The sequence below is a fragment of the Perca flavescens genome, chromosome 15 (genome assembly GCF_004354835.1).
Source record: "Perca flavescens isolate YP-PL-M2 chromosome 15, PFLA_1.0, whole genome shotgun sequence".
NCBI classification, from domain to species: Eukaryota; Metazoa; Chordata; class Actinopteri; order Perciformes; family Percidae; genus Perca; species Perca flavescens.
Genome location: NC_041345.1, coordinates 2,721,828 through 2,747,827, shown reverse-complemented (window position 1 = coordinate 2,747,827; position 26,000 = coordinate 2,721,828). Strand labels below are relative to the sequence as shown.

Here is a 26,000-nt window from a genome sequence, read left to right as displayed (position 1 = left end):
ACCATATCATCATGATACCATATGATTTCAATTTTAAACATATTGCAATATATTGCATTTACAGTATTAACTTTTTTCCAACTTCAAGTTTTTCCCAATTTCAAATGATGTCCCCCAAAAGAAAACATGGTCAACATCTGTTATATCTGACAAGATACATTTCTCTGTTTGTTCATCTCACTTCAGTTTTATTGCTGCAAAATGGGAGTGTCAAGCAGTCAACCATATAGATCGATCTACAAACAATTTGTTTAAATATCACAACACATGTCCATCATAAGATAGGAACTTGTGGTTAACTGTCTTTTCGGAGTTAAACTCCACAAGTGTGCCCTGCGGACCACCCACACACACACTTAAATTATGACAAATATGCAATATACATTAGAGATGTATTATAGATTTAGTATGTAGTTCATACTTTTTTGGTGTATTGGTTTTCTGATTTTAACACTATAAAGACCGTTGCTGTGGTTGCATAGGCTACTCCCTTACCCCTCCTATAGTCCCTATGGCCACCTGGCCAGTGCGAATGCAAATTGAAAAAACGATTTTGGGGGTTGAGTAGTTAGTAGAACTGCTTAGAAGTGGACTTTTCCTATAATATGTTCCTGTAACTACCTGGTCGGAAAGCGGCTATTGTAATACTGAGAAATCCAGAGAGAGTTGTGTGGAGCCGATAGTCTTGATTAGCTTTGTAGCAACTCATTTGGCAACGGCTTGAATGTAACTGCTTGTATTTCTTTTTTTTTTTTTTCAACGGGTAATTTTTTTTCTCTGTTTTTTGTTACATTTTCATCTGTGTTGTTTTAATTTTCCTCTGTGAAGCACTTTGGGCTGAAAGGTGCTCTATAAATAGAGCTGAGGAATCCATTTTGCTCAAATATAATTCGAGAACAACTAAACCAATTGGGTTTGAAATATTTAATTTTAAACAGTATACATCGTATGGAACAGAAGAAAACAAACATATTTACAGACAAATAAAGTAGACATTGTTTCTAACCACACCGCCCTCCTTCCTCTACCATTCAGTGCTGACAAAGCCCCACAGCTGGTCGCTTACTTCCCGCCGAGATCGCACAGAGGTGTCGATGTCGATGGGAGTCGCCAGGTCTGCCCCGTAGTGTACTGCAAGAGCAGAAAACAGACTGACCACCTGAAGCCATGTTAAACGACACACGAGACGTAGTCAGAAAATAAAGCGAAAAACCGTACCTCCTTTTAAGATGTTGGGTGGTGTGTCGTACTCCCACTTGATCTTGGTTATATGTTGGTACAGCTGAGCCACATATCTGTTGAGGGAAGATTATATAATAATTAATAATAACTCAAATCAGAAATACGTCAAACTACTTACAACTCCCGAGTCTGGATCAACGGAAGTACATTTCCAGGATAGCTGCCCGACGTCCGGCGCGCTTCTGCTCTCCGTGCGTTGCCGTTCTCAAAATCTCATGGCAACAGAAAACAACAAGTAACTGAAAATGGTAGAGCTGCTCCCTCTTAGTCGATGAGTCGACTAATAAACTTAGATTTATGTCATGTTTTATGCTTTTTTCATGCTGAATGACTTATTTCCAAGAAACGTACGAGCACATCTCTGGTAAACACAAGAATTAAAGTGGTGCTTTTGTTTGACTCTTTGTGGAGAAACTCAGATTCACAGAACTGTCGATTAAATCAACTAATCGATTAGTCGATACAATTGAATGAGTGTTAGTCGACTAAGAATTTCTTCAAAATCAAGCACAGCCCTAGAAAATGGCAAGTTTTGAAGAAAATGTGGATCCTTTAACAAGGTAGGTCTGCTTTGTTCTTTTGGGGAATGATTGTAAAGATTTACAAAGAATATGTTTAGGTCATTTCGGGACCGATTGGTGGGATTGCTGTGGACAAAGTACACACGGAGATACACTGGTAAGAGCCATTGAGGTTTAACTATGTATCAGCTGATTTAAATAGCTCACGTTACTGTGTTGTGTCAACAGTTAACTTCATTTAATATTGTGTGTGGAGTTTTCTTTTGCGGGGTGCAAATGTTCCATCAAAACTAGTTCCTTCCTGAGACTATTTAGCATAGCTACTGTCAATGCGTCTGGAGCTTTGATTGTGATTGGTTTAAAGAAATGCCAACAACCCAGGGTGTTTTTCCTCCTATCCCTAAAATGAAAGCGAAATGTCAAACTATTATAACCATAGGTATAAGATTACATTGCACTATTATACAGTGTTCATGTTGTATATAGTAAGATCCACCCCTTCTACATATCTATTTATGTCATCCACACACTAAAATGTGCATTTTCCACAAAGTTATGGGAAGTGATGCTGAGGAAGAAAAAAAAAAAAAAAAGTTATTTCTTGTGAGAGGATATTAATTTTGTACGTGGTGACTAAAGGTAGCAATAGCTGTGTACCGAACGTCATTTTATGGCACCGAAAAAAAATACTCCAATCCTATGAGTATCAAAAATGATTTATTTCGGTGTCAAATTTCAGTTCCAAAAGAACACACACACACACACACACACACACACACACACACACACACACACACACACACACACACACACACACACACACACACACACACACACACACACACACACACACACACACACACACACACACACACACACACACACACACACACACACACACACACACACACACACACACACACACACACACACACACACACACACACACACACACACACACACACACACACACACTTTCTCTTAGACAAGCAGGCACAACGGTGTTTTCTCTGCCCTGATGACTGACTTTTATTAATGTTACTCTGAGTGAGCAGAGTTACCAGAATTTTTAAATTTTGATAACCGTTTTGATTCACAATTAAAGTGGAAAATAAAAGCTTTGTGTTTAATGTATTTTTGTTGATGTTGAAATGGATTTTAAAACAAATGGTATCAAAAAAAGTATCGTTAGGAACCGGTATCGAAACTGAGGTATCGAAATTGGCACCGGATCAAAAGATTTTGAACGATACCCAGCCCTACAGCTGTGAGATAAATCTGAGACTCACACTGCTGAAGGGATGACCTCGGTCGTGTCTTCGTCCACCTCGTTCTGAAGAGTCTCAAGCTCGTGCTCGCTTGTTCTCAGCCTCTCCAACTCTCGCTGCACAAATCTGGGGAAGGGTTAAGGATGCTAACAAATAAGATGTACAGACATTATTCATTACAGGGTGGCTAAACTAAAGGCGCTGACACACCATCCCAATTATCGGCCATTGGACAGTCTGGCGAGGTCGGTGACTCGAGTCTGTTCGGTGCCGTCTGCGTTCATTCGGGCCGATTTGACTTGTTGAAATCGGCCAGTGGGCAGTCGGACTCAATGACCACTCTGATTGGTGGAGTGCTAGCCCTTGACTAGCGAATCAGTGCACGAGAAAAAACAACTTTCCTGGGGGGAACCCTGTGTAATGTGCAAAATAAATCATTTCCTCTAACATTTTTTTTGATGGTCAAAAATTTGATTATGACACTAAAACCTTTTTTTTAATTTTTTTTCCATGGCAAACAGACATATAAAAGGATACTGTAGTTCTGAGTCGGTCATCTGGCTCTGGGCCGTGCACTGCTTCAGCTGTTCCTCCAGACTCTCCAGCTCCGCCTCCCTTTGCATCTTCTCCTCCTCCATATTAATCAGCTTCTGGCTCACGCTCTCCTCCAGCTGAGTCACATCTGGGGAAGAAGGACAGCAACAGAGAGATAACAAAGGAGTAAGAGACAGAGAATTTTGGAAAGTTCAATGGATGCATAAACAATATGATCTGGCTAATTGTGGCTGATATTGGCAAAATCCAAGACCACATAAGCTTATAATCAACTCCAATAGTAAATCTTAGCACAGCAGAGCAGGGGTGCAATAAATACACCAGCACTTTTTACACTTGGCACTTTAATTATTACAGTTAAGTCTTAGGATGTTGTGTTGTCTGTGTGGTCATGTGTGTCCTTCTCTTGTGTACTAGGACGCTTTGTTGATCTCATATTTATGTTGATTTTAAAAATGTTTTTTCTGTTACATGTTTATGTTGTGAAGCAACAGATTGTAGCACTATGTCCAAGACAAATTTCCCCCTCTGGGACAATAAAGTGTATTCTATTCTACTGTAATACACAATCATTGCATCGCGATGTGGGCCTGGATGCATCGACGGACCATAATCGATTATTGCCTACTGATGTTACTTTGTTTTTGCCTTTTGTGTGTTGTCTGCAGTGTTCAGACTCCGCTACATGCAGGAAGTGTCTTTTTTTAAGAGCAAATACAATAAAAAAAAAAAAAAAAAAAAAAAAAAAAGGAGAGATGTAGATTTAAACCATGTGTAGCAATATATAAAAAATATTGAGGCAGTGACGTATCGTGATATTGAATCAAAGACGGGATAATCGCAATCGAATTGCGAGATCATTATAGAGTCCCACCTCTGGAATGCCATCTGGCTAAATTTAGCCGATAGATACTACCCAGGACCGAGGGATGGGGACTTGAGTCTGATGCTGCGTTCATAGACATCGTAAAAACATATTTCCGAGTTAAAACGTCAGCATTCACATCACTTCCTGTGGGAATCAGAGGTGGGAAACCCGGGCTAGATTTTGCTATCCTCCCAGCGGATAATTTGTGACACATTAATAGTTTTCTTTACAACACTGGGGATGCAGAGCATATTAGTAAAGTCACTGTAAGGCGCCGTCAGAAAAGTGCATGTGACTAGCTCTGAAACGTGTTTTAAACGTTTTTGTAGTGTTCCTTGGACACAAACCAGTAAGAGACATTAAAAAGGAGTTCCACAGTAGGCTATTATTGCAGGTGAATGATGTAAATCCTTTGAAATAAAATTAATTATAATTCTGTTATGATGATGGTGCTGCAGCTGAACCTACTCATATCAGCTGTTCTGAAACCGAAAACACACCTGATGCTCTCGGCTATGGCCAACCGTTGGTGGCAGTCATGCAACAAGTTGTTATGCCAAACGCCAATATAACTGAAGAAGAAGAACACGCATCCAGACCCGACCATGTGAACATTGGCAGTTGGAAAAACAATGTAATCACGGGGGCGGTCCCCGTTATTCCTAGGTGGCATAAACGCAGCATGAGACTCGGACTCTAGTCACACTTAAAGCGCCCATATTATGCTAATTTTCAGGTTCATAATTGTATTTTAAGGTTGTACCACAATAGGTTTACATGGTTTAATTTTCTAAAAACACCATATTTTTGTTGTACTGCAGAGCTCTCTCTCACTGCTGCAGCTCCTCTTTTCACCTGGTTTCCGTTTTAGCTACAGAGTGAGACCTCTTTTCATCTTCTGTACTATCTTTGATTGCACTCGCACATGCTCAGTAGCTCAGATGTAGAGCATGTCAGCTAGCTAACTCTAGAGACAGTAAAAGAAAGCCTGTTTCTCCAACTTTGGTCATTTACAAGGCAGGATTAGTTGGGAGACTTCTAAACCAGGGAGCACATGGAAGTAGTTCTTTTGTAGATTATGGTGAACTTGTGTGTGTTGTAGCAGTGCTTTGCCATTGAGAACGACGTAGCATGCTAGCATTAGCATGCTAACGCTACGAGCTAACGGTTGAGGTTAGCCAGCTCATTTCGGACTGTGACGTCACAGTCCGAGCCGATTTTGAACAGCTCACTAGGAGACTGAAGGCAGGAAACCTTCAGAAACCAGATCTCACTCAAAACAGCATGGATGGATTTTTTTCAAAGTTTGTATGTGTGTGGAAGCACCAGAGACACAAAAGAACGCCACCATATCCCAGAAAGTGATTTTTTCATAATATGGGCACTTTAAGTCGCGCAAACAGTGACTTCAGACTTGACTTGTGACCATCTCTGCCAGGACCACATTAGCTTATTCATGTTCACTGTATATTAACCTACTCTATCTGTAAAGTGTCTTGAGATAACTCATTATGATTTGATACTATAAATACAATTGAAGATGAGAGATGCTGTCCATTTCTTCTTTATTATTTGGCAGCAATTATGCTCCTAAACGTAGAACACTGACAGCTTTAAAAAAAAGTTATTAAATGTCTGATTACTTACCTTTTAAAATTTGTTTCACAATCTCTTTGGTTTCTGCATGTTTGTCAAAGAAAGCCTGATGTTCATCTTTCACTTGTCTCAGTTTCTCCAGTTCGCTGTTTTTGATGTAGGCCACCAACACTTCTCCCGCCTCCTCCAAGTCCCGCAACTTATTACCGTCAGCCATCGTGGTCACACTGACAGCTAGAAGAAAATAAATAGGAGAAAAGTGTTCTTCTATGAGAGCTCATAAAGGCTTGTGTTGAGCTTTGCGTTAGGGCTGCACGATATGAGAAAAATATGTGATAACATTGTTGAATATTGTAACGATATTCCTTGCGATAAATAATGAGATATTAACTTGTACTCCGATCTGCTGCTTTCAGTATTCTGGTAAAATACAACCATTTACTTTTTTTAATTAAAAAAATAAAAAAGGAAACCATTTCCAACCATTTGAACATTGAACTGAATATAAAAAAGGTGCCACTGAAAAAAGAATGGCAGCTACATTTTAACCCTCTTGGTGTCCTAGGGCCAAATTTTACCCATTTTCAAAAATGTTTCTATATTACAATACATTTTTTTTTATAAAAGAACGTTGAAAATCATCAAAAAACAAAAACAGTGCCAAAAACATGGGGGGAAAGCGACAAAAGTGTTGGAAAAAACGACCAAAATGTTGACCAAAAAGTTTACATTTTGACCCAGAAGACAACAAAAGGGTTAAAGTAAGGTTTACAAGAAATAAAAAAAATCTCTAGCGTGTCTTTTGCGACGTGTGTATTGGGCCAGTTAGTGTTGAAATCACAATAAACCAGAGCCGGATTCAGAAAATACTGTCAGCCATAAAAATCCATCGATATATAAACAAAGTCTGTGTGAAAAGCTTCAGACTATAGACCTTTTTCACAGCAGACATGTTGACATGTCATAGTAGGAAAAGCACAGGTGTGTTCAAAACCATTACTGATGGCTGCATTCCACTTAGGAGAGGTCCTGGTATTGTGCATGCTGACTCACTGAAAATAGCTTACTGGGACACTTGATGGAATTGAGCCATCGTTAAGGTTATACATTTCAGCTGTGCTTTTCCTACTATCACAAGTCAAAATGTCTGCTGTGAAAAAGGTCCATAGATAGGATTAAAACTAAGTATGGTGACTGTAAGTGCTACTGAAGTGGAGATTTCTGGCTCAGAGTCTGAGAACAAAACCTTTAAAAAGAACATTTTAACTAAACATATATGACCATGACACTTCCCCAGACTATAACTGACAGACATTTCTTTGTATTACAAGGTTCCTGAAATGTTATGTTTAAATATGCAAATAAGGCATTATCTTATGCTAGCTTTTGGTGAATTTAGGAGAGTGAGTAAAATAAACACCTACATACAGTGGTGCTCATAAGTTTATGAACCCATGCTAAAGTTGACTAAAAAGGGGAATAAAAAAAAAAAAAAGAAAAATCTTATGGAAATTGATTTTAATGCCTTAATTATATATATATATATATATACATACATACATACATACACACATACATACATACATACATACATACATACATACACACATACACACATATATATACACAACCTTTAAGGACACCAATTTTCTTTGTGAACAGCACCACTGTTATGCATTTATTTTGGATGTTTGTTTCCACTAGTCTGAAAGAAGACAAAATGGCAAAAGCAAGAAGCAAAATAGCCCAAAATCTCAACATTAAAAAATGATGCGTTTGCCTGTAATGTAGCTAGTCTTCTCTTAAGAAGAAAACGTTAGGTAAAAATAAAATACGCTACGCGAGAGAAAGATTACCACACATGCACTTAAGAGACTAACTTTAGGACATTTAACGTTATATAATAATAATTTCCAACATTGACCCCGTTTAGCTGAAGTTTTTATTTAAAAGTCAAAGCAACATGGTCAGGTAGCTAGCCAACACATAACGGTGTTTGTTTACAACAGCAACTAGTGCAGTGTAAACATTAGCTAACGTACGCGGATAGCTAGCTAAACTGTGATAAAATGATACTGACAAACAACCCAACTCACGCACAACAGTGTCAACTCTATGACTAACTTCCAACATCAATGTTTGCGGGGAAAAATAAGCTACTTTTTCTTAAAGTGAAGCAGTAACGTACCGTACAGCTCTTTCCTCTCGCAGGATTCAAATCCAGACTGAGCTCTGAGCGGAGCGCGCCTTTTCTGCTTCCGCTTTGCTCATTGGCTGATATCGCGCAGCCTCTCGCGAGCATAGCGCACCCTACTGGACGGGAGGCAAAATTACGAATCCCACTATGGCCACGCCAAGACCCGCACTACGAAACAGCTCGATTGGTTGGGGTTAGGCATTTCACCTCGAGTGGTTAAGGTTAGGGTTAGGGGATTGGTCAGGGGATAGGACCTGTACATGTAAGCATGGACGCCTGGCCAATAGTAGTGTGTGAAGGGCGGGACTTGGCGTGGCCATAGTGTGATTCGTAATATCGCGGACGGGAGTAACCTATCGCGAGAATCGTTTTTCTGTTTTCCTAAGTTTATAGAGTAAAGAAAAACTCAAACAGCCCTTCTTTTGTCATGATTTGCACCACGTTCCTTTTGTTTCTCATCCACATTTAGTTAATCCTTTTTTGTTTTACAGTCTTATTTGGTACATGTCCTGATTTGACATTATTTAGTGAGGTTAAATGCACACTAAACTTACAGCTAGCACTCAATTCTTAAAATGTTTATTCTAGCCCAGACACACAAGTTCAGGTTTTAATTTGTGTCATTTATGTATCGTTGCAAATAATTTTTTTTTTTTTTAACTCTCTTTTTATTCGTACAGAACAATCAAGTTACAATCTCACATGAAATATATTCGTTTTCCTTTTTTCATCGTTGCAAATAATTTAATGAAACTGAGCAGGGTTGAGAGGAGAATTTCACATCTATTAACTACTTCTATTTAGTCCGCACATAGGCATAAACTGTTCTAGTTAATTGCTTTCATCCACCTGGTTGGAATACAGTTTATGGTTCACACTGCTCGAATTGGCTGTGAAAGGACAGACTACAGCCAGCATGCTTGCAGATGTGTTACATTTGAAACTAATCTTAAGATCTTAAAGTGCTCATATTATGCTTTTTGGCTTCTCCCCCCTCCTACCCCCCCTTTCCTTTGTGTTCTACAGCTACTTTGTGCATGTTATGTTTACAAAGTGAAAAATCCCAAAGTCCACCCATAAGGGACTTACCATCTCCAAGAGAAAACACTGTTCACAAACAGCTCTATTGTAGTCCAGCCTTTACTTCAGAGACCAACGTGGTCACTTTGGAACACACATTATAATGCTCGCCTAGCTGCGGTCAGGGCATGCCCTCATACTCTGCTCCTGACTGGCTATTAGTCCTTACCTAGGTACTGTCAAGGCACGCCCTCATACTCCGCTTCTGACTGGCTAGTAGTCCTAACTAGGTATTGAACATGTGTGACTCAAAGATTGAACAGAAGTAAGATGTCACACTCTGTAGCTAAAACAGATAGCTCAACACAGGGTGAAAAGAGGAGCTGCAGTAATGTGCAGTACAAGAAAAATTGTGTTTTTTGAAAATTAAACCATGTAAACCTATTCTGATATAACCTCTAAATACAATTATGAACCTGAAAATGACAACTTTTTACTCTAAGGACTGTCAGACACAGGGTCACATACAAGTGTAGGTTTATTACATTGTTTTGCGAAATCTAGACAATGAATGTTAGCAAGAGAAATCTGTTAATGTCAAACCCATAATCCAACCATATACTCAACCGTAAGTAAGAACAATTAGGTACAAATTCTAAATTTGTAGCCAATACTTAAACAATTCGTTGCAGTTTTCAAATAAAAAAAAAAAAAAAAAAAAAAAAAAAAAAAAAGGAACTTTGAGGCCATAAAGTAACCAACTTTAATAACGCATTTAATTCTTAAACCATTAAATATCAATGATTGTACGATACGGTCAGTTATCTCGGAGGTGGCGGCTCACTCCTTGTTTTTCTGCTTCTCTTTCTTCTCCTGCGCCTTCCGTTTCTGTCTGCCGAGCTGTCTGAAGAACAGTCTCTTGGGGTTCAGACCGTAGGCCTTCAGTCTCTGTCTGCTGAACTCCCGGCCGCCTATTCTCACCCCGCCGGTTCCCGATATGAGGCGTCCGCCCGAGGGCTTGTGCTTCTTCTTGAACCACTTTGGCCTCTCAGTCCTGTTCTCCACCTCGTCGGCTTTATCTGCCGCTGCCACGGCAGAAACCCCCGTCTGGGGCTCCTCTTCCCGTTTCATCTTCTTTTTCTTGGGTATCAGAATCTCCTCGTCGTCGTCGTCGTCGTCGTCGTCTCCTGCTTTTCGGAGAGCTTGGACTACCGCCTCTTCCGCAGAGTCTAGGATTGAGGCGCCATCGCCGTCCTCAGCTGTCACGTCGCGCTTCTCAGCGTCCTTCAGCTGATCTCGTCGCTTCTTCCCCACCTTGGTCTTAGCCTCGGCCAGCTCTTTGTCTTCCCTACAGATTAAATTCAGATACACATTGTTAAAAATTACTCCCGTAATGGATTTATAGCAAGGCAAAGTCCCACCTCTTCCAATGGACCATCCTTGGGAGCTTATTTTGTAAAAAATAGTGTACGGTAGTGCATCATTTTTTGATCCCGTTTGAATTGAGCTATGAATTACACGTTTGTCAATTTAAGATAATTTTGCATGTTAAAGTCAGTTTGTCATAGTACCACTTTAGTTTTGTGTGAAGATCCGTTGCTCGTGTCAGTAACGGTACACCCCGGTAACCAAACAGACATCGTAGCTTCAGCGAGACGTCACTTGTGCAACTTTGGGGCAAGTAGTCTTTCCAAATATGTATTTTCACAGTCTTATACTTTCGTTTAACAAACTTACTCTTGATTTGCAAAATTATCTTTTAAATTGCCAAACGTGTAATTCATGGCTCATTTCAAACTGGATCAAAAAAAAAAAAAATCTGTTCAATAGCATACATATTCTTTCCGAAATAAAGTCCCGTGGTGGTCCATCAGAAGATGAGGGACTTGGCCTCCATTATCCCTAGTGCAGCACATCAGTATGTTGTGTTTTCTACTCACTCAGAATACACAGAGCTCAGGATTTCCTTTTTCTTCTTTTCATTCTGAGCCTTGATGATATAGTTCTTCAAATCACTCGTCTCTTCTTTGTCAGACCTGAGAGAACAAAAGGAAATTATCCGAGTGCAGGAGATAACCCGAGACAGATTTATTGATAAAAAAAAAAAAAAAAAGACAAAAACAAGAAACGATGGAAATAAACGGTGTTGCAGCAGCAAAATATCAGACATAGCTCACATACAGAGTATACACATTAAATAATAGGAAACAATATAAATTAAATACTACACGACATACTACACTACACAGGCGGGACACTTAAACATGAAGGAGGGAGCCGGTACCTGAACATGCACGTCTTCTTCAGAGAGCACCAGCGGTTCAGCTCCGTATCGTTAGCTTTTAAAATCTGCAGGGAGAACCAGAGTCTTTAATTAGTTCAAAATCCACAGCTCACGTCTTTCTGCAACAAATTGGTTTTGTATCACCGGGGCAGATTAAGAGCTGGTCTGCGTTGCTGCCGTGTGGTCTGCTCAGAGAGAAGATTAAATTGAGATCATTCCCTGGTCAGAGCTCTCCCCGGAGGAAAAGCAATACCAGATCAGTCACCTCAAGGCTCATCACTGCAGCATTATCAACCAACATACAGTCAGCAAACATATGGCCTTTGTTCTCACCCATAAATCACAACTAGGGCTGGGTACCGAACTCAATACCTTTTTAGGCACCAACCGAATGCCTTTAGGGTATCAAGTATTGAAAAATGCCTCGTAATTCAAAACCCAATTTCAATACCTTAGGAGTGAATCTCATCAGCATCAGTGAGCCAATCAGCATGCTTCTACCAAGATCTAATAACATCTGTGATTGGCCGTCTAACGTTACACGTCACAGAGACACGCAGGAAAAACTCGCAACTACATTACACAGAGACAGGGCTCACGTAGTAGGAACTGAAAAAAATTAAAGATTTGTGCCGTAATGTTGTAATTTTAGTTTTATATAAATTGGTATCGAAGAAAGTATCAGTTAGGAACCGGTATTGAAGTCAAAGGTATCGATATTGAATTGTTTTTAACAATACCCACCCAACCCTAATTACAACTGACCATTCTCTAGACCCTGCCCCCAAAAAGCTATTGTCCAATCATAGCTTAGCAGCTGAAACTAGCCACAGAAAGTCTGTCAAAGAGTTGTCCACATGTAGTGAAGATAGAATACTCTATTACTACTAATACTACTACTAATACTAGGAATTAAAGAGCTTGGTCCTGGACGCTATCAGAGTTTAACCCTCAGAGAAGGGAGGTCCTTGCTTACATCATCCCGTTTAAAAATTGCTCTAAATAAAAACCACGTCTGGAGGATTCCCTGCTCCGACTGCTCCAGTATCTGAAGCTGGAAGTAGTGCCGTTCTCACCTCCTCGGTGCTCAGGCCAAAGTCGTTGGCCAGGACCTGCCTGTAGCGGAACCGGCACGGCAGGTCGTCGATGATGTCCTCGTAGTCCAGCTTATAGTACTCGTCCAGGTACTGCTCAAAGCTCTTCTCCTCTGAAATACAAACAGTTACTGTATTTTGGAAGACCCAGGGCGGGTCCGTTTCAACAACTCATTCACTTACAATGTTTATCTTCAAGTTTATATATCTTTAATACGATACAAGACAAGTTACAGTCTCAACTCTATAACTAACTTGTGAGAACAATGTTTGAAGAAAAGTAAGCTACCTTTTGTTAAAGTGAAGCAGTAAACATTTCGTTCTTTGTCTCTGTGAGCTACCTAAATGTTAACTCTGAACCCACGTGTCACACCGGGGCAGATTAAGAGCTGGTCTGCGTTGCTGCCGTGTGGTCTGCTCAGAGAGAAGATTAAATTGAGATCATTCCCTGGTCAGAGCTCTCCCCGGAGGAAAAGCAATACCAGATCAGTCACCTCAAGGCTCATCACTGCAGCATTATCAACCAACATACAGTCAGCAAACATATGTCAAAACAGAACATATGTTAACACATAACAGTGAAATGGTCGAGTAAGCTTATCGGTGAATCCCAGATGTACCTGGGGCCCCTGCACTCTACACAGAAACAGCAGAGAACCGATTCCATTTTAAATGACAGCTTGCACCAGAGTTCCAGCTTCTCCCTTCTGGAAAGAGGTTTTTAGTTTCATGTTGTGTAGTCATGTGTAATAGGGGGGGGGGGGGGGTTAGTCAGTCTAGTTATTTCCTTCTGCTCAAGTTTGTTATGTTTTCCTTTTTTTGTCTGGTCGGGCAAGTAAAAAAAATAAGAAATTCTACTTGAAGAAAGTCAATTGTTACTTGCCCCTATACAAAATGTTTGAAAAGTTTTTTTTAAAAAAAAGGTCGGCAAAAAAAAATAAATTAAAATTAAAAAGCCAAAAAAAAGTAAAAGTCAAAAAAAAAAAAAAAAGAAAGTCTAAGACATCAAAAAGCATCAAAAGTGCCATAAAAGTAAAAAATTAAATGAAGTCTATATCCTGAAAATCTGCCAGATTTTACTCATTTAGGCCAGATATCCGTTGCCTTGGGCTTCCTTTGTGTTGGCGTTCTAACCTCTGGTGGATTTGTGAGGACTATGGTTAACTGCTCCTCAGATCTCTGCAGGGTAAATCCAGACAGCTAGCTAGACTATCTGTCCAATCTGAGTTTTCTGTTGACGACTAAATACAGACTTTAATATCATCTGATTTAACGTTTTGGACCCCAGGACGACAAGCTCGTCGTTAAAGCGTCAGCTAATGGGGATCCTTAAAATAAACTAAACTTTACTGACACTTACGTGGATCAAACACAGGCTTGTTTTTGGTGATGACCTCTGCAAAGTGAGACTTTTTCTTCTTCTTGCCCGACTGTGGTAAATCCTCTTTCTTCATCTTCTTTCGCTCCTTTTTCTTCTTCTTCTTGGAGGCGGTGTGCTGGTTTGGGTCGTAGTCTGCATCCATCTGTTTCAACAGGAGGACTTTCAGTCAGTTTATCTTTTTAACAAAAAAACAAAAAGATGCTGTCCAGCTGATCTCAGCTGACAACTTCCTGGAATAAATGGTTGCTTTCAGTAAAATTGATTAAATAAAAATAAAATAATCATTGTCTACTCACAATGAAGTTTTCATCTTCACAGTGGGGCCCAGAGGCGTCCTGCTCCTCTTCATCGGCGTCCTCCTCTCGTTCCTCTCCGGTCCACGTGTCCCAGTTCCAGTGCTCTGTTGCGCACACACACAAGCCCCATATGATACATTAATGCAATGACCTGAACATTTTCCACTAGGAAATAAAGCACAAATGACAGATTGTGGTTCTCGTTGCTACATAAGTAGCAAAGTCCTATGATTCTTTTCTGCATGAATCTCTCCCGATTACTTTTAAAACTTTCAATCTTGAGTAAAGTGCTCATGTTTTTGGCTTTCCCCCCCCTTTCCTTTGTGTCATATTTTGTGTGCATGTTATAGGTTTACAAAGTGAAAAAGCCCAAAGTCCAACCCAAGGGACTTACCATCTCCAACAGAAAACACTGTTCACCAACTGCTCCAAACAGCTCTATTGTAGTCCAGCCTTTACTTCAGAGACCAACGTGGTCACTTTGTAACACACGTTGTAATGCTCACCTAGCTGCTAGCATGGCACGCCCTCATACTCTGCTTCTGACTGGCTAGTAGTCCTTACATAGCTACTGAGCATGTGCGACTCCCAACAAAGATGGAACAGAAGTGAGAGGTCTCACTCTGTAGCTAAAACAGAGAGCTCAACACACAGGGTGAAACGAGGAGCTGCAGCAATGTGCAGTACAACAAAAATATGGTGTTTATTGAAAATTTAACCATGTAAACCTATTCTGATACAACCTCTAAATGCAATTATGAACCTGAAAATGAGCATAATATGAGCACTTTAAGGTGATGAAGTACTACTGCATTCAGGGTTTACGTCCACCAGCCAAATGGCTACTAAATGTAAAATTCTACCAGCAACCCAACATATTACTATTGGTTATTTGGTTGGCGAGTGAAGCAAATCTAACAGCCCAATGCATTATTTACCAGCATTTTGGCTGCTGCCAATACTGAACCCTGACTGCATTCAAATAAAATACGCAGGTCTCAACACTGCTGCATCAGCTAACAGGGAGAAAACCAAGGCTTACCGTCAAGCTCATCATCATCATCAAACTGAGGCTTCCCCTCCTCTTCTTCTCCGTAGTATTCTTTCCCAAAGAACTTCTGCAAACAGGAAGGAAAACAAATAAAGCAAATGTCGCTTACGAGTTTAAATGCAAGGAAAAATGGTAGTAGGAATGTGCTTCCATGGTGAAAGCCAGTAGTAGTTGTATCTCTACGTTGGCTGGTTGAAAACCTCTAAATGGAGAAGCAGCTTCGCTGAGCTCCCTGAGCAGAAGTCTAATCAGCCAAACTCAGAACACCTGTCTGTGAAAGCAGCAGGAGAAGCCCAGGTGGTACTGATACCACTAATGATGGCTCAGGTGTCAGAGCATGCACTGAACCAGGCAGTGGTGAAGTCTACGTCATGGAGCTTTTTACTTGTCAGATACCCTGTTTACACGTACATGGTTATTTTGAAAAACAGAGATTTCCCTTCGTTTACACGCAAAGGGAGAATTCGCCTCTGAAAACGATTCTTTCTAAAAACTCCGGCCAGAGTGTCCCAGTAAGATATTTTAGTGAGTCAGCATGCACAATACCAGGACCTCTCCTAAGTGGAATACAGCCATCAGTAATGGTTTAATACCAGGACCTCTCCTAAGTGGAATGCAGCCATCATTAATGGTTTAATACCAGGACCTCTCCTAAGTGGAATACAGCCATCAGTAATGGTTTAATACCAGGACCTCTCCTAAGTGGAATACAGCCATCAGTAATGGTTTAATACCAGGACCTCTCCTAAGGGTTTGGGTTTGAATACACCTGTGCTTTTCAGTCAGTGTAACGCTTATCAGTTCAATTTTCTAAGCACAAATGGACATTATGACATGTCAACATGCCGTGAAAAAGGTATACGCCGTATACCCACTAGGAAAGTTCCAGGATTTCCATATACCCACTTAGAAAAGCGACAGGATAACATTACGTAACGACGATTGTTTTGTGACGGTTCATAAATTCACCGTCTGTGTTGCAAGTCACTTAGCAGCAACAACAACACAATTGCTTGGCGGTCATTCTCCGCGAAAATATGAAATTAACTAATGTGAGGAGAACGAAAAGCGAATTTAAACTACACTCTTTCAGTGTTTCGTAAGCCTGCACCTGAAGCTATACACCCGCTTCCAGGGACATTGGACCACACATCAACGTTACAGTAGTCTATATCCTTTGTATTCTACTTCCGGGATTGCTCCGGTGTTGCAGAAAATTCCGCCAGATGCATGTACAATATTTTCCATTTACTTCCTCTTTCTTTGTGTTGGAATTTTAAGTTTGGTGGATTTCTGAGGACTATGGTTAACTGCTCCTCAGATCTCTGCAGGGTAAATCCAGACAGCTAGCTAGACTATCTGTCCAATCACAGACAGTCTAGCTAGCGGTCTGGATTTACCCTGCAGAGATCTGAGGAGCATCCACCGGAGATTAGAATTACAAAACAAAGGAAGCCCAAGGCAACAGATATCCGGCCTAAATGAGTAAAATTCGGCGGATTTTCCAGCAGCAACGGAGCAATCCGTAGGATATAGACTACGAAGGATCAAACCAGAGAACTTCTTGTTGTGAAGCAACGCACACACATCCCAACTTTACAAGTTTAAGTCGTTGCACCTGTAGGAGCTGGGAAATAGCAGCCCTCATTCAGACATCAACTGCCCAAAAACTAACCTGTAGTTCTTAGATTTGTTTTTACACCGAATAGCAGCGGCATGATAGTATTTAAGTGTTTAAATTACAGAACAGTCTGCAAGTTTCAAAACAAAACAAAGACTGAGATTTCAGTTTCATTGGATGGCAGCATTGGAGAGTTTAACGGCGCTCTTCCATGTTTTCGTAGCAGTGTGTGTGTGCGTGCGTGCGTGCAGCCACCTGCATGAGCTGATCGTGTTGCTGTGGATCGAAGTCTCCCTCCAGGTCAGTCTGACTGAAGGCGAGCTGCTCGTTGCCGGTGAGCTCCTGGAGCTTCTTTAGCTTCTCCATGATCTCGTTTCGCTTCAGGTTCTTCAGCTGCTTCAGCTGCTCCCGCTTCTGCTCTTTTTCCTGAAATCAGTTTTTGGGGAAAGGGAGCAAAAAAGAAAAGCAGAGAGAAAGGTGGGTTTATTTTAGCTAACGAACAAAGTATGGTTGGGCAATATATCGATATTATATTACATCGATATTGATATACAGTGGCTTGCATAAGTTTATGAACCCATCCTAAAGTTGACTAAAAAGAGGAAAAAAAAAAAAAAAAAAAAAATCATCTTTTGGATATTGATCTTAATGCCTTAATTTAAAAAATGAGGAAAAATCCAACCTTAAGGACACCAATTTTCTTTGTGAATGAATAATGTATCGTAAATAAATAAATGTTCCTTAAAATACAGGGGGCATAAGTCAGTACACCCCTATGTTAAATTCCCATAGGAGGCAGGCAGATTGTTATTTTTAAAGGCCAGTTATTTCATGGATCCAGGATACTATGTATCCTGATAAAGTTCCCTTGGCCTTTGGAATTAAAATAGCCCCCCCACATCAACACATACCCTTCACCATACCCCCACATCATCACATACCCTTCACCATACCTAGAGATTGGCATGGTTTTATTTCAGTTAGCCTAATAGCTGGTTTGATTTGCATTGAGAGATGATCTTATGGTTGCCAAAAGATGTTTATTTAATACTTTTTGTGTAAATCAAGCCACTATATGTGATATGACACAAGTGTTGTGTTTTTTAAGGCTGCATTACAGTAAAGTGATGAATTCTTATGAATTTAACAGACTGTTCTATTATTTGGCTTTACCCACTTAGTCAATGTATTCACATTATTGGTGATTATCAAAAATGTCATTGTGTTAATATTTTGTGACATCGATGTATATGGTCAAAAATATTGTGATATTTGATTTTTTTCCATATCACCCAGCTCTAGATAGTAATGAGTGATAAAGTCATAGTACAGTATTGAGAAAAAAAGTCATAGTATAGTATGATAATGGATATTATGAATTTCAAAGTGAGAGGCAGAGGGAGCAAAGGTTAATACTGGAGGGGACAAAAGCTTGGTTTGATTCCCCCCCCCCCCAAACATGATACACACCTTATCCTTCCTTTCTTTCACTTCCTCCCTTTTGCGTTTCCTGCGGTCGTCTTTGGAGCGCACGGAGGTGGCGATGCTGCGGGGGTACGTCTTGACCCGCTGAGCGTCGGGCTCTTCAAATCGGAAGTTGTAGCTTCTCTCAAAGTCCGCCTGCCGCTCCAAGAAAGTCTCCCCTTCCTCTTCAGAATCGTCCACATCATCCTGGACCACCTCTTCGTAGGTTGGGATCCTTAACGCGTCGGGAGAGTTTGCATTATGAATGCCTCGTTTCCTTCACTTTGTAGCTCGCTCGGAAAAACAAAAACCAACATCCACACAGGCAGCAACCTACCGTTCATCATCACCGTCGGCGTCATCGAGGTAGCCCTTGTTGAGGACGTAGTCTCTCAGGAAACGCTCCCTCTCGTCCAGCTCGGGGTCATTCCAGTAGTCCCTCAAGTATTTCTGTCTCCACAGAAAACATCTCATTACTAAGCAAGCCAAAATCAATTTCCCATCAAGCTTTCTTAAGCCCAGTTCAGACCAAAGATCAGGCTTTCCTTTCATGAGAGGAATTTTTGGCACCCCCCCAAAGAGGTTTTAGCCAGCACCAAAGGAAAAATCAGAGGCAAAATGATAACAATTGACAAAAATAGCTGAAAAGCAGAGCATAAACTTTAATAGTAGGTAAATAGCTAAGTTATCCTGTCCAGAACTCTCCCGGAGATTTTAACGGTGGTATTTTAAGGGGTGCTATGCAGTTTTGGACATTTCTTCACCGTTTTCTCTCTTTTTGCTCGCAGGTCTGCAACGTTCCGAAACCTGTGTGACGAGACAGTGTATCATCTCCACAGCAATGACTTTCTGTACATTCAATCTAACTTGCAGGCTTTTTTTGTAGCTGGATATCATTTGTAGCGTCTTAAAATATTAATGAGGGTATCATAGTGAGATTGTTGCTACAGCTGCGTGTCTAGTAATGATGAAACGGAAAAAAAAAAAAAGTCTTCGATTCGCTGCTTTGTTCCGACGAAACATAGAAATAAAATGGTTCATGGGTCATTTTATTTCTATAGTTTGTAGCGGACTTTACAAGCTGACTTCGCTACGAGCTGATTGGCTGTTGAAAAAGGAGATGTCCCCTACGTTTTAATTCCAGTTAATGTATCGGGCCGGGCCAGGCTCGGACACAACGTGCACGGGCTCGGGCTTGATTTTTTTGGGCCTGATCTCAGCTTTACAAATCTTTGGTCTGAACTAGTCTTTACACCCAATATATCTCTCTCTCTCACACTCACACTCACACACACACACACACACACACACACACACACACTCACCATGTCCTGCACCTCCTCTGGACCCTCGAGGTCAGCTTGGCCTTTCAGCCAGTCCACATAGTCTGCCTCTTCTTTATCCTACAACAGGAGCAGAGAAATCCATCCTGGTCTGTAATGCTTTTGTACGTCTCTATTTCCCGATGGGATGTAACCACTAACAGCTTCTGACCTTCTCTTCCTGTGTTTTGATCCTCCTGATGAGCAGCTTGGATGGTCCCTCCCGCCCACTGTCCTTATCTTCGTCATCATCATCATCATCGTCGCTGTCTTGGATGAACTTACGGAAGCTGAGGAGAGGTTTTAGTTTCTGTAAATAGTTTGCGAGTTATCTGCGGAGGCTCCACGCAGAGCTTTCTCCGTAGCCTCCGTAAGTGGCCTGAAGTTTATACCTGTGCGTTGGGGTGTGCATCGAACTCTTTAAGAGAATAGCAGGGCCGGCACACGTGTGTGTGTGTGTGTGTGTGTGTGTGTGTGTGTGTGTGTGTGTGTGTGTGTGTGTGTGTGTGTGTGTGTGTGTGTGTGTGTGTGTGTGTGTGTGTGAGAGAGAGAGAGAGAGTGACTGTGCTGATCCATTTTTGCGACACAACTGAAGCGTGGTGTCGCGTGGATGCTCCACACCCCTGACCGGCAGCCGATTGGACAAACGCGTGACGTGGGTCTGGCTTCTCGAGAATTTCAAAATCATGGCGGCTCGTTGAGAATACTATCTCGTATTGTACGAAAATAGTTCACCGAAATGTGTTTCTGAAAACATTTGAAGAGAAAAATAGGCCGTGCAGTTGCTGAAACTGTCTTCATTTCAGATCAACCAAGGTCAGTTTGAAAGATTTTCGTCTACTTCTACTGGATAGTCGCGTCGCGTTCAACGGATTAATTTGCATAAAGATGGGCCTCGGCCAGCTTTTGGACGTGCAGCAATTTTTCAAATGTAGTGCCGCCTTTCCGGGATGCTTTGCGCGCTCATTGAAGTCGACGCGCGGTTACATTTTACGAGAGGTGCACGTCAGAGTACAGCCTACGGTCCGTGTCTCCACCTACCGACGTACGTAGCCACAGCGTTGACTTAACGCAGAAGCATAAATCGGCCTTTATACTGCCAGACACTTTACGGTTGTTTGAGTCTTACCTCTGTTTCAGCTCCCGCTGCTCCTGAATGTAGCTAGGAGAGGCAGCTCTCTTTGAAAGAAAACAAAGAGGATTAAAATAAAAAATATGTCCATATTCTTGAGGGAAGAAAGATATTTGGTAACAGGGTCTACCTCCATTCTCTTGGCGGCCTCCTCGTCATCACTGTCGTCGTCATCCTCATATTTGCTGTGAAGTAAAAACAAAAAGATCAGAGAAAGGAGTAGAAGAACAATAGCAGGTTTTACGTGTATATGTAAATAATAAAGGCGATAATGTTATCAGGGTTAAATTTGCAAAAAATCTTGCCTAAATAATAGTAGCTTGTATCTTGTCACATTCTCAAATAAGCCATCTGCTCGCTCACCCTTCCTTTTCCAGTATGACTTTACGTTCATAGTCCTTGAGATACATGGGCTTCACTGCCTTCTTCGACGTTGAAGGCTTCTCATTACTGGTGGATGCATCTGAGAGATTTAAAAGGTACTGTTCATAGGTCTTATAAGGTAACTGCTAATACACTGCACATTTATGTTTATATTACTCTAAACTACCTTCTGTGAACCAACTGTATACTACTGTCTACACTTATTGTCCTGTCTATGCACTTCCTGTCTATATTTTGTATATCACATTGCATTTTTCTGCTCTTTTTGCACTTCTGGTTGGACGCAAACTGCATTTCGTTGTCCTTGTACTCTGCACAAAGTTGAATCTAATATTTAAAAAAATAAAATAAAAAAATATCCTAGACACTGTGACAGCAATACCAATGATAGTAGAGCTGAACTATGAAAATAAGCAGCAACTATTTTGATAATCGATTGAAGTCATTTTTAATTAAGTGAAAATTCTCTGATTGCAGCTTGTTAAATGTAAAGTGAGTTTCTTCACTGGTCCAGACAGTAAACTGAATATCTTTGAGTTGTGGACAAAACAAGACCTTTGAGGAAGTCATCATGGGCTTTTGATTCAACATTTTTCACAAGTTTTTACATTTTATAGACCAAACAACTAATCGATTAATCGAGAAAATGATCAACAGATTAATCAATACTGAAAATAATCGTTAAGTTGCAGCTTTAAGTGACAGCGTATCACACTATAATGTACGCAACAATCACCTTCTGAGTAGAACTTTGCATCTGCCTCATAGATCTTGGGGTCCTTCTTCTTCAGCAGAGACAATGTTCTGTAAAAGTCCCTCTCTACTTCAGGGTCTAGTTCCTGGGAGGGTAAACACAAGACAACATTTTAAACACAACGGCCCGTTGTTGAGAGTAACACACGGGTTATCCATTTCACAGATATAAACATAAACATTATAAATGGCCCCAGGTTGATTTCCTGTTCAGTGTATGTGAAGGACGCGTTATTATGGGATCCCATGTAACTTCTAGGCAAGTCCCACCCTAAGAAGCAGCTCGATTGGTCCAGACTTGGTTATGGTGCTCTCCCTTTAACTGTAGATAGTATCTTGTCCAAAAAAAATTATTCAATGTTGTTTAACTTTATATGGAAAAACAGAACACTTTATATTAAAAAAAACTGTTATAATGAACTCTAAATCAATGGGGGGAGGGGTCTGAACTTTTTGTTTATCAGTGTTTTAAGCCCCCAACGTCTCCTTCCAGGCAGCACTAGGATTAGTAGATTGGTTATGGTTAGGTGTGAATCTTCACTGATCTCCCGATTCGATTATGATCATCACGTCAGTGATTCAATTCGATTTGATATCTCAATGCGTCAAATCCATGTTTCTATTAAAGCCATGTAGAATATTTAATTCGTAGCTTTTCAAGCTTCAAAGGCCAAACATTCTGCAGTGCACTAATACTAAATAAACTGGATACATAAAACTATACAGCACTGAGAACATGGCACTTCCTGAATGTGCAAAACATACCAGAATATGTACACAGAAAGGTTGTTAGGCCTACATTAAACTGTAAACAGAAATAATCGATTATGAGCCGGCCGATTATCGATGCAGCACCGTCCACGATTCGATGCATTGATTATTTGATTAATTTCAACACCTCTAGTTATGGTTAAGGTTATGGTTAGGTGCCTTGAAGTCAACGGTCGCAGCGCTGCCTGGAAGGAGGGGGCTCAAAACGAACTTTTTAAGACTTCAAAACCTTAAATAACACCTTCAAAATGAACTGGATTAGACAGTTTAGAATAGGAAAGGTTGACGAGATATGTGAGGAGTCTTTGGCCATTAGACCGCATCATGACTTTACCAATCTACTAGTGTAGTCACGCCATAATACAAAAATTACCAGTGATTTAATAAACTGCATCCTTACAGAACTTTATCCCTAACTATGTTTTTCTAAGGTTTATTAATAAGGTTGTTGTTTTTCTCTCCGCCTACCAGCCTGTCCACTTAGGCCTGTTGTGACTGTACCCCTGTATGTTGTGTATATGGTGTAATTCTGTATGTAATTTGTTCTGTGTAGTATTTGACTGTAATGATTTCTATAAATAAGTAAATAAAAAAATAAAAAGAAGCAGTTCGATTGGTTCTGACAGGACGTTAACAAGGGGCCAGGCTGTTGCCTAGCAATGAAGTCCCATTAAAAAGGTGTAACAAATAGGGAGTGGAAAGAGAAAAAGCAGCGATGCTAACCACTTCACTGTCACCAGAGCTGGACTCGGACGACTCGGAGTCACTCTCATCTGCTCGGTCTCCGTATCGGTCCTTCACTGCACAACAACACACAACACGCAGACGTATTATACCCACAAATATTACACAGCGTCGCGGAAAACAACTTAAAAGCTAGCTAACGTTACTCTTTCCCATTGACACACACACACACACATACATACACACACACATATATATATATATATATATATATATATATATATATATATATATATATATATATATATATATATATATATATATATATGTTGTTAGCTTGACAGCGTAGCCATCATTAGCTAGCTAAGTTAGCAATAACACACTCACGTCTCTGTAGCTCTTCTTTCTGTCGGTATTTCTCATATTTCTGCGCGAAGCCAGAGTTGATTTTCAACTCCGATGTGCCTGACATGGTTTAAAAGAAAGAGATTACAGATACAGTTAAAACTACCCGCTATTAAAGGGAAGTCATTCCAAATACAGCATGCGCGTGTGGAAAGCTGAACCAGGTGGCTTCCGGAGTCCGGACGGACTACAAATCAACGTTTAAGGTGCATGCGCCACCTACTGTAACGGAGGCGAATATGAGTATCCTACTGTCTATGGGTCTACATTAGAAATTCTTTGGTATCCGAGGATGGCGAAGGCATGTTCCGCCCTGCTCTGCCTTACTCTGCCTCTGATTGGCTTACCTTGGCATTCTTACTCTAACGCTAACCAATCTCACTCCTCATGACTAAATCTAACCAATCCAACCAAAGAAGGCAACGAGTATTAGCCAATCAGAGGCAGATTAGGGCGGGCCATGCCTTTTCCGTCATTAGAAACGCAAATCTGTATTAATAGATATAGATTTTTTTTTTTATTGAACCCAAAAAAAAATTATATTAAATTATTATAATCAATTATATTCTGGATATTAAAGTTGTATTATACTTGTTTTTCACCTGTCTCTAACTGTCCTTCGGTGCTCCCGTAGACTGTAAAAAGGGTGGTTAGCCCCTTCTTTAAATACAGTCATGTTCACCAGTTTCCCTGCAGTTACAAGTCTCATGTTTACCTGACAGATACATGTCTGTTTCATCATGTATAAAGTAGCATTGAGTGTAGTACAGTTTCCTCCAGGGGGCGCACTAATACCGATTTTACCTGATCACATTTTCTCACCACTTTATCCTTTAAATATTGTTATTTTCACTGTGACAGACAGAAGCAAATCTCTATTAATGTGTTGTTATTTTAATTATTTATAAACTAACATTCACAACATTTTTGGTTTCCAATTTTTTTGTCTTTATACTTTTTATAAATGACTGAAACTCACACAGGTTCAAATTCATAAACTATATATATATATATATATAGTTTAAAGAAAACACAGAACACAGAACAACAAAAGAAAAATGTATTAGAAAGATATTAGACATGTAGGCTATATAACATATTCACACATTTTAAGAGTTACAGATTTGTTAAATTAGAACGTAATAACCATTATAGATAAAAAAAATAAATTAATATTATTTGTTGAACTATGAAGCATTTTGTATAGTTCAATGAATCTGGAAACAGAGTGCCACGTTCCCCTGATGGTCCCCGGGCCCCACTTTGAGAATCACTGACCTACATAGTATTATTTAAAGTGAGTCATTTTGTGTAATCACTGATCAGACAGGCCGCCCGTTTTTCCCCCCAGTTTACTGGAGAGGATGTTTACTCAACGTGGGGGCAGTTGAGTGGGCGAGGCTGTGTGACGGAGGAGACTAACCAGTCCAACATCATGGCCTATCAGAGCAGTCTGGGATGAAACACATATCCAGAATCAACTTGACTGACATGGCTCAGATATGACTCTTGACAGCGTCAATATAGACCCAAAACATCAAGAACGCCCCCCTTCAACAGAATAACATAGACTAATAACTCATACATTATAAACACAAACCTTTGACCTGCTTAAGCACTGAATATTGATCATCAGATAGCTCTTGTGCATGGCATATAAGATAAGATAAGATACGAAAAGGGTTATTGTCTGTCACACGTGACACAAATTTGTTTTTGACAGGGCAAATAACATAAAGACATGTAACAAATGTATAAGATACATAAGCTCAGTGGTGGAAGAAGTATTCAGACTCTTCCCTCCCTGCCCACCATCTCTTTGTCCTTAGATTGTTGAACAGTTTTTACCCAAAGGCCGTCACTACACTGAACACTACCATGAAATCATCCAGCTAATTGGGATTGTGCAATAAACTGTATCTATTTATGTTTACAGAAAATGTTGGCCGTGTACCTGCTGACAGTGTGGGTGTTGGTGTGTGCACGGAAGTGAATATACAACTGTTATTTATATAGTTTTATTGTCGTTTTTACTTATTTATTGCTTGAGATCCGTCCTCACTTGGTGAAATGAAATTCCGGTGTATTCTT

The 26,000-nt window shown here is 40.3% G+C and overlaps 2 protein-coding genes and 2 non-coding genes across 5 annotated transcripts; all 4 read right to left on the bottom strand.

Moving 5' to 3' along the window:
- Nucleotides 1-909: 909 nt before the first annotated feature.
- On the bottom strand, nt 910-8,346 carry spc24 (SPC24 component of NDC80 kinetochore complex). 2 transcript variants are annotated; one of them, XM_028600017.1, is made up of 6 exons: nt 8,239-8,346; nt 6,102-6,284; nt 3,569-3,713; nt 3,053-3,157; nt 1,219-1,295; nt 910-1,131 (listed from the first exon to the last, which is right to left on the bottom strand). In XM_028600017.1, the coding sequence occupies exons 2-6, from the start codon at nt 6,265-6,267 to the stop codon at nt 1,025-1,027; spliced, it is 600 nt and encodes a 199-aa protein (XP_028455818.1). In that variant the 5' UTR covers nt 6,268-6,284; nt 8,239-8,346; the 3' UTR covers nt 910-1,024. The 2 variants fall into 2 exon arrangements, with proteins under 2 accessions (XP_028455818.1, XP_028455817.1); XM_028600016.1 differs by lacking the exon at nt 8,239-8,346 and adding an exon at nt 8,147-8,210.
- A 1,441-nt stretch (nt 8,347-9,787) lies between these two features.
- Nucleotides 9,788-24,147, bottom strand: kri1 (KRI1 homolog). Its single transcript, XM_028599317.1, has 18 exons — nt 23,892-24,147; nt 23,544-23,620; nt 22,033-22,135; nt 21,276-21,375; nt 21,043-21,097; nt 20,910-20,959; nt 19,953-20,070; nt 19,784-19,861; nt 18,796-18,908; nt 18,465-18,693; nt 17,250-17,420; nt 15,365-15,440; nt 14,323-14,426; nt 14,006-14,168; nt 12,628-12,758; nt 11,552-11,616; nt 11,208-11,303; nt 9,788-10,615 (listed from the first exon to the last, which is right to left on the bottom strand). The coding sequence occupies exons 1-18, from the start codon at nt 23,974-23,976 to the stop codon at nt 10,108-10,110; spliced, it is 2,322 nt and encodes a 773-aa protein (XP_028455118.1). The 5' UTR covers nt 23,977-24,147; the 3' UTR covers nt 9,788-10,107.
- On the bottom strand, nt 11,737-11,836 carry LOC114570440 (Z30 small nucleolar RNA). The gene has a single exon (XR_003694516.1). It is a non-coding gene; the product is annotated as a Z30 small nucleolar RNA (small nucleolar RNA).
- On the bottom strand, nt 13,060-13,159 carry LOC114570439 (Z30 small nucleolar RNA). The gene has a single exon (XR_003694515.1). It is a non-coding gene; the product is annotated as a Z30 small nucleolar RNA (small nucleolar RNA).
- Nucleotides 24,148-26,000: the final 1,853 nt, after the last annotated feature.

What these genes read in the sequence shown, in the direction of transcription:
- kri1 (XM_028599317.1), bottom strand. Translation starts at nt 23,976, where the DNA reads ATGTCAGGCACATCGGAGTTGAAAATCAACTCTGGCTTCGCGCAGAAA. An exon ending in GTCATACTGGAAAAGGAAGG is followed by an intron (nt 21,098 to 21,275) that starts GTGAGCGAGCAG and finishes TTTACTTCACAG; the next exon opens with CAAATATGAGGATGACGACG. An exon ending in TTGGCCTGAGCACCGAGGAG is followed by an intron (nt 11,617 to 12,627) that starts GTGAGAACGGCA and finishes TTCTCCCTGCAG; the next exon opens with ATTTTAAAAGCTAACGATAC.
- spc24 (XM_028600016.1), bottom strand. Translation starts at nt 8,183, where the DNA reads ATGTTGGAAGTTAGTCATAGAGTTGACACTGTTGTGC. An exon ending in TAGAGTTGACACTGTTGTGC is followed by an intron (nt 6,285 to 8,146) that starts GTGAGTTGGGTT and finishes ATTTTCTTCTAG; the next exon opens with CTGTCAGTGTGACCACGATG. An exon ending in TGTGAAACAAATTTTAAAAG is followed by an intron (nt 3,714 to 6,101) that starts GTAAGTAATCAG and finishes CTTCTTCCCCAG; the next exon opens with ATGTGACTCAGCTGGAGGAG.